The sequence below is a fragment of the Nannobrachium achirus genome (assembly GCF_963921795.1).
Source record: "Nannobrachium achirus genome assembly, chromosome: 2".
In the NCBI taxonomy this organism is placed as follows: Eukaryota; Metazoa; Chordata; class Actinopteri; order Myctophiformes; family Myctophidae; genus Nannobrachium; species Nannobrachium achirus.
This window is the reverse complement of record NC_137811.1, coordinates 7,175,780-7,184,388: the sequence shown is the minus strand read 5'-3', so window position 1 is coordinate 7,184,388 and position 8,609 is coordinate 7,175,780. Positions and strand designations below refer to the sequence as shown.

At 43.3% G+C, this 8,609-nt stretch overlaps 2 protein-coding genes across 2 annotated transcripts; both read left to right on the top strand.

Moving 5' to 3' along the window:
- Positions 1-587: 587 nt before the first annotated feature.
- LOC308296011 (zinc finger protein ZIC 1-like) lies at positions 588-2,068 on the top strand (the record flags this gene model as incomplete). The annotated part of the gene is made up of 3 exons (XM_080739120.1): positions 588-1,425; positions 1,546-1,709; positions 1,892-2,068. The coding sequence occupies 3 exons, from the start codon at positions 588-590 to the stop codon at positions 2,066-2,068; spliced, it is 1,179 nt and encodes a 392-aa protein (XP_080595246.1).
- A 2,768-nt stretch (positions 2,069-4,836) lies between these two features.
- LOC308296002 (zinc finger protein ZIC 1-like) lies at positions 4,837-6,317 on the top strand (the record flags this gene model as incomplete). The annotated part of the gene is made up of 3 exons (XM_080739109.1): positions 4,837-5,674; positions 5,795-5,958; positions 6,141-6,317. The coding sequence occupies 3 exons, from the start codon at positions 4,837-4,839 to the stop codon at positions 6,315-6,317; spliced, it is 1,179 nt and encodes a 392-aa protein (XP_080595235.1).
- Between the last annotated feature and the right edge of the window lie 2,292 nt (positions 6,318-8,609).

The window sequence follows — 8,609 nt, the reverse complement described above, 5'->3', positions numbered from 1 at the left end:
TCATAGGCTATATTAAGCCTATTGTTATTGTTTGTAGTAGCTAGCCTATACATTAATGCCTTAACAGTTACACAACTTAAATGGTTTTCAGTAGACTAAAGAATTCCTGATAATTTTCCTTTGCCGCTGAAATGTAAAATAGTTCTTGCCCAGGGGACTTTTTCAGGCCATGAGGCTACTTTCCCTGTCCTCCAAAGTCACACTGGGCGGAGTTCTATGCTAATAACATAGTACACATACCTTATTGGCTCACACAGACACAGGGCATTTGTGGGAATGACCAATCAGACACATCTGTGGGACACCCGTTTGTTGTAAAAGGAGAGGACAGAGGTCCAAGAAGTTAGTTAATTACTCGAGCATAGACAGACATACACACAACTGAACTGAAGAGTATTCTCTGAGGCACACTGTGTTTTGTCTTGATTTGACCTAGTACAACTTGAGTAACATCTTGATTTGGACCTGCTTTTAACTTTTTTATTGGAGTTTTTATATTGCGACAGCTTTGTGCTGCGTGAGGCGTGGTTTACTGTACAGCTTAAACTAACCTCTGAATTTGAAGTAGGCCTACTATTCACGAGACAATGCAACACCAGATGGACCGAGAGTCCAGCGTCTTCATGGATTTTAACATGCCGCTTCACATGGGTGCCACACCTGCCTTCAAACTCAGCCCCGATCACCACATGATCTCCCCCCAGGGCCACAGCGAAGCAGCGTTCGCGGCCCAGGGCACATCTTGCGCGGACTCATACGCGAGCTCCGCTCGGGATTTCCTGATGAGGAACCACTGTGGCTTTGTGGGGGAGTCCCATGCAGCGGGACCGGCCGGTGACCACCAGGTCCACCAGCACCACCTCCTCAGGACCATGGCGGGCTCTCTGCAGCAGCACCACCACGCTGGCACAGACACACAGGGCCACGGGCACCTCATGTATCCTGGTCACCACGAGCAGGCGCTTGGAGGCAGGCTCGCCGGAGTGGGAGAACAGTTCCACCATGGAGCGAGAGGCGACCCTTATTGCCAGTACGGCGTGACCAACATGGGGACGGGCATGGCCCACCACCACCCCGAGACCTTCTTCCGCTACACGCGGCAACAGTGCATCAAACAGGAGATGGTCTGCAAGTGGATCGACCCGGAGCAGAGCGACCGGCGGATCTGCGGCCAGACCTACGGCACCATGCACGAGCTGGTCGCGCACGTCTCGGTGGAGCACGTGGGGGGTCCGGAGCAGAGCAGACATGTGTGCAGCTGGGAGGAATGCCCGCGTGAAACCATGCCCTTCAAGGCCAAATACAAGCTGGTCAACCACATCCGCACGCACACCGGAGAGAAGCCGTTCGCATGCCCGTTCCCTGGCTGCTGCAAAGTGTTCGCCCGCTCAGAGAACCTCAAGATACACAAGCGAACGCATACAGGTGAGCACAGTTCTGATGCAGCCTCATTGTTTAATGCAATGTATTTTGGATGGTTATTTGATTATTCATATAAATGTTGAGTTTGCCGCATGATTCTAATTTTCTGTGTTTCTGTCTCAGGGGAAAAACCGTTTGTGTGTGAATACTTCAACTGTGAGAGACGCTTCGCCAACAGCAGTGACCGCAAGAAACACATGCACGTTCATTCGTCTGAAAAGCCCTATGTGTGCAAGATGTGTGACAATTCCTACAGCCATCCCAGCTCCCTGCGAAAACACATGAAGGTAAACAACCTTTTTTTTTTTTGCTATTTTACGCACAAGTTTCGTCATTTCTAACAGCTTGTTCCATGATACAACTTAGACTTAACAGGACTGATGTATTGAACAGGGCTCCACTGCTGAACCTCAGTGTTCATTTAACTCTGATTGTGTGCAAATAAACTGATCTGACTTCTTTCACATAGGTTCACGACTCCACGTCCTCAAGGTCAATCTCCGATGCTTCTCCGGCGGCCAGCAGTGGCTACGATTCTTCCACTCCCACGGTGTCCCCGGGTTCGGACACGCATGGCGAAATGTCACCAGATTCTGTGGTGCTCAGGAGTTTTCACGGAGCCAACTTCAGTGAATGGTACGTCTGAAATGACACCAGCGATGGGAAGGACAGAGCAAGTGATTCTCGGAACCCAGAGACAATTAGGAGTTGGGACTGCTGCGACAAATGCAGAATAAAAGCCTTATTTAGTTTTTTTTACACTGGAGAGGCAGGCTTCTTCAGCCAAACGGACGCTTCACGCGGTGTTTATAGCAATTATTTCCAATAAGCCATGTAAAAAATATATATATATAAAGTTCTATTGTCAGTATTATTGTATATAATAAAAATTCTGGCTATGCATGTTGTGACAGCATTGTTATAATTGTTTTATTGTGATTCATATGATGTTATTTTGTAACTGTATTATGATTCACAGTGTAAATAAAAGGAATTCACTGAATTCATCTGTTCTCGTTTGCTTCTCTTGCATTTGCTGGAATGTTCTATTGATTGGGTTTGTTTTATCACACCAAATATATTTAGTTTGAAAAGAGAAATAGGCCAAGTTATCCCAAGACCTGAAATCATCAAAACAAACACACACCATGAGTTATCACACAGGGAACGGTTTAGTTTGTACAAATTTGGTGGTAAAGACTTCAGTAGGATGGCTGGTCTGAAAAGACACATGATGATTTGTACAGGGGAAACGCCATTTGTTTGTTTAGTCTGTGCCAAAGGCTTTGTTCAATTGGGTCACCTAAATACTCATGAGGACTCATACTGGGGGAAAACCCTTTACTTGCACAGTTTGTGGTAAAGGCTGTGTTCACAGGGCTACTCTTAACACTCATACAAGGACTCACATGGGAATGCCCTTTATTTGTACAGTTTGTTGTGATAAAGTCTTTGGTCAAATGGCTGTGCTAAAAACACACGAGAACATGAGGTGCTTTAGTTGGTTGCTAAATAGTTGCACATTCTTTTGTCAGAATTCATGCTGGGGAGAAGCTATCAGGTGAACAATAAAAACACCTAAATCATTGATACTAAAGCACTAGGAATCACTTAATCTGGCAATACCAATGTACCTCAATATAATAAACAATATGTTTATACGATGTATTTGTGTATGTATGAGATCGGTCATTATAGAATTGTGCATGTACAAGATAAACCAATATGCACTTCTATAATGTCCCATTTGTTTGTGCTTACCATATTAACATTGTTTCTGGTCAATTGTTACATGTGCTACAAATGACCAAGAACATCTGCAAAGCTTGTATTAACTCATTTATAAAAGGTAAAAGGTAAGACCAACACCCAGTGATGTTCCATTCTCTGGCCATAAATATTTGGAAGGCAGTGAAATTGCATGCTTCTTATCCAACTATTGAATACAAAATGTTGATTATACACCAACCCAAATTGGTTTTGTTGCACCCATTTTTTGCAAAAATATCCTGGACTAACAAGCACATCGAAAGGTGTTAACAATGCATTGTGTCCGATATCTCTACCTATTAACATGCACACCCATGTTGACATGCACAACATATGCATGTTCATCTGTAGAAGAACCGCCTTCAGCCCAATCTGAAGCTTTCCCAACAAACAAAACAAAAGGTGTTAACAATGCATTGTGTCCAATGTGTACCTATTAACACGCTCACCCATGTTAACATGCACACTCACTGTCTGATGGTCAGGTTTAGCATACTAAAAGTGGGTTATTATCATATGGATGGAATGGAATGTTTCTCTCATTCCATTGCCTGTCTGAGATTCTTCCAAAACCAGCAACTGCCATGAGCTGAACATCCCCCGATGCATGTTGTGCATTTCAACATGGGCGTGCATGTTAATAAGTAGAGATATTGGACACAATGCATTGTTAACACCTTACGTTTTGCTTGTTAGTCCAGGAATTTTATGCAAAAATGGGTGCAACAAATTGCAACAAAACCAAACTCAGTTGATGTTGTATCCTTAATATGTCCTGAATGACAGATAAAAAGTCGCAAAGAATCTTATGAAGGGAAAGTTTAGAAAATAGCCTAAGTATGACCCTACCAGATAGCCTATACAATATATATATGTTTCATGAGGGACCCCTGTTTATAGGCTACGTATAATGCCTACAAAACATTGCAACTTTGATTAATAACTTGCAACTAAGTAGCCTATAGTGTCTCACAACACTCACACACATTCCCAACTTTGTAAAACCTTGCATTTATTTGCTGACCTTTTCTTTAAAATAGCCTAGAAATTGTTCCTTTCATAGGCTATATTAAGCCTATTGTTATTGTTTGTAGTAGCTAGCCTATACATTAATGCCTTAACAGTTACACAACTTAAATGGTTTTCAGTAGACTAAAGAATTCCTGATAATTTTCCTTTGCCGCTGAAATGTAAAATAGTTCTTGCCCAGGGGACTTTTTCAGGCCATGAGGCTACTTTCCCTGTCCTCCAAAGTCACACTGGGCGGAGTTCTATGCTAATAACATAGTACACATACCTTATTGGCTCACACAGACACAGGGCATTTGTGGGAATGACCAATCAGACACATCTGTGGGACACCCGTTTGTTGTAAAAGGAGAGGACAGAGGTCCAAGAAGTTAGTTAATTACTCGAGCATAGACAGACATACACACAACTGAACTGAAGAGTATTCTCTGAGGCACACTGTGTTTTGTCTTGATTTGACCTAGTACAACTTGAGTAACATCTTGATTTGGACCTGCTTTTAACTTTTTTATTGGAGTTTTTATATTGCGACAGCTTTGTGCTGCGTGAGGCGTGGTTTACTGTACAGCTTAAACTAACCTCTGAATTTGAAGTAGGCCTACTATTCACGAGACAATGCAACACCAGATGGACCGAGAGTCCAGCGTCTTCATGGATTTTAACATGCCGCTTCACATGGGTGCCACACCTGCCTTCAAACTCAGCCCCGATCACCACATGATCTCCCCCCAGGGCCACAGCGAAGCAGCGTTCGCGGCCCAGGGCACATCTTGCGCGGACTCATACGCGAGCTCCGCTCGGGATTTCCTGATGAGGAACCACTGTGGCTTTGTGGGGGAGTCCCATGCAGCGGGACCGGCCGGTGACCACCAGGTCCACCAGCACCACCTCCTCAGGACCATGGCGGGCTCTCTGCAGCAGCACCACCACGCTGGCACAGACACCCAGGGCCACGGGCACCTCATGTATCCTGGTCACCACGAGCAGGCGCTTGGAGGCAGGCTCGCCGGAGTGGGAGAACAGTTCCACCATGGAGCGAGAGGCGACCCTTATTGCCAGTACGGCGTGACCAACATGGGGACGGGCATGGCCCACCACCACCCCGAGACCTTCTTCCGCTACACGCGGCAACAGTGCATCAAACAGGAGATGGTCTGCAAGTGGATCGACCCGGAGCAGAGCGACCGGCGGATCTGCGGCCAGACCTACGGCACAATGCACGAGCTGGTCACGCACGTCTCGGTGGAGCACGTGGGGGGTCCGGAGCAGAGCAGACATGTGTGCAGCTGGGAGGAATGCCCGCGTGAAACCATGCCCTTCAAGGCCAAATACAAGCTGGTCAACCACATCCGCACGCACACCGGAGAGAAGCCGTTCGCATGCCCGTTCCCTGGCTGCTGCAAAGTGTTCGCCCGCTCAGAGAACCTCAAGATACACAAGCGAACGCATACAGGTGAGCACAGTTCTGATGCAGCCTCATTGTTTAATGCAATGTATTTTGGATGGTTATTTGATTATTCATATAAATGTTGAGTTTGCCGCATGATTCTAATTTTCTGTGTTTCTGTCTCAGGGGAAAAACCGTTTGTGTGTGAATACTTCAACTGTGAGAGACGCTTCGCCAACAGCAGTGACCGCAAGAAACACATGCACGTTCATTCGTCTGAAAAGCCCTATGTGTGCAAGATGTGTGACAATTCCTACAGCCATCCCAGCTCCCTGCGAAAACACATGAAGGTAAACAACCTTTTTTTTTTTTGCTATTTTACGCACAAGTTTCGTCATTTCTAACAGCTTGTTCCATGATACAACTTAGACTTAACAGGACTGATGTATTGAACAGGGCTCCACTGCTGAACCTCAGTGTTCATTTAACTCTGATTGTGTGCAAATAAACTGATCTGACTTCTTTCACATAGGTTCACGACTCCACGTCCTCAAGGTCAATCTCCGATGCTTCTCCGGCGGCCAGCAGTGGCTACGATTCTTCCACTCCCACGGTGTCCCCGGGTTCGGACACGCATGGCGAAATGTCACCAGATTCTGTGGTGCTCAGGAGTTTTCACGGAGCCAACTTCAGTGAATGGTACGTCTGAAATGACACCAGCGATGGGAAGGACAGAGCAAGTGATTCTCGGAACCCAGAGACAATTAGGAGTTGGGACTGCTGCGCCAAATGCAGAATAAAAGCCTTATTTAGTTTTTTTTACACTGGAGAGGCAGGCTTCTTCAGCCAAACGGACGCTTCACGCGGTGTTTATAGCAATTATTTCCAATAAGCCATGTAAAAAATATATATATATAAAGTTCTATTGTCAGTATTATTGTATATAATAAAAATTCTGGCTATGCATGTTGTGACAGCATTGTTATAATTGTTTTATTGTGATTCATATGATGTTATTTTGTAACTGTATTATGATTCACAGTGTAAATAAAAGGAATTCACTGAATTTATCTGTTCTCGTTTGCTTCTCTTGCATTTGCTGGAATGTTCTATTGATTGGGTTTGTTTTATCACACCAAATATATTTAGTTTGAAAAGAGAAATAGGCCAAGTTATCCCAAGACCTGAAATCATCAAAACAAACACACACCATGAGTTATCACACAGGGAACGGTTTAGTTTGTACAAATTTGGTGGTAAAGACTTCAGTAGGATGGCTGGTCTGAAAAGACACATGATGATTTGTACAGGGGAAATGCCATTTGTTTGTTTAGTCTGTGCCAAAGGCTTTGTTCAATTGGGTCACCTAAATACTCATGAGGACTCATACTGGGGGAAAACCCTTTACTTGCACAGTTTGTGGTAAAGGCTGTGTTCACAGGGCTACTCTTAACACTCATACAAGGACTCACATGGGAATGCCCTTTATTTGTACAGTTTGTTGTGATAAAGTCTTTGGTCAAATGGCTGTGCTAAAAACACACGAGAACATGAGGTGCTTTAGTTGGTTGCTAAATAGTTGCACATTCTTTTGTCAGAATTCATGCTGGGGAGAAGCTATCAGGTGAACAATAAAAACACCTAAATCATTGATACTAAAGCACTAGGAATCACTTAATCTGGCAATACCAATGTACCTCAATATAATAAACAATATGTTTATACAATGTATTTGTGTATGTATGAGATCGGTCATTATAGAATTGTGCATGTACAAGATAAACCAATATGCACTTCTAGAATGTCCCATTTGTTTGTGCTTACCATATTAACATTGTTTCTGGTCAATTGTTACATGTGCTACAAATGACCAAGAACATCTGCAAAGCTTGTATTACCTCATTTATAAAAGGTAAAAGGTAAGACCAACACCCAGTGATGTTCCATTCTCTGGCCATAAATATTTGGAAGGCAGTGAAATTGCATGCTTCTTATCCAACTATTGAATACAAAATGTTGATTATACACCAACCCAAATTGGTTTTGTTGCACCCATTTTTTGCAAAAATATCCTGGACTAACAAGCACAACGAAAGGCGTTAACAATGCATTGTGTCCGATATCTCTACCTATTAACATGCACATCCATGTTGACATGCACAACATATGCATGTTTATCTGTAGAAGAACCGCCTTCAGCCCAATCTGAAGCTTTCCCAACAAACAAAACAAAAGGTGTTAACAATGCATTGTGTCCAATGTTTACCTATTAACACGCTCACCCATGTTAACATGCACACTCACTGTCTGATGGTCAGGTTTAGCATACTAAAAGTGGGTTATTATCATATGGATGGAATGGAATGTTTCTCTCATTCCATTGCCTGTCTGAGATTCTTCCAAAACCAGCAACTGCCATGAGCTGAACATCCCCCGATGCATGTTGTGCATTTCAACATGGGCGTGCATGTTAATAAGTAGAGATATTGGACACAATGCATTGTTAACACCTTACGTTTTGCTTGTTAGTCCAGGAATTTTATGCAAAAATGGGTGCAACAAATTGCAACAAAACCAAACTCAGTTGATGTTGTATCCTTAATATGTCCTGAATGACAGATAAAAAGTCGCAAAGAATCTTATGAAGGGAAAGTTTAGAAAATAGCCTAAGTATGACCCTACCAGATAGCCTATACAAGATATATATGTTTCACGAGGGACCCCTGTTTATAGGCTACGTATAATGCCTACAAAACATTGCAACTTTGATTAATAACTTGCAACTAAGTAGCCTATAGTGTCTCACAACACTCACACACATTCCCAACTTTGTAAAACCTTGCATTTATTTGCTGACCTTTTCTTTAAAATAGCCTAGAAATTGTTCCTTTCATAGGCTATATTAAGCCTATTGTTATTGTTTGTAGTAGCTAGCCTATACATTAATGCCTTAACAGTTACACAACTTAAATGGTTTTCAGTAGACTAAAGAATTCCTGAT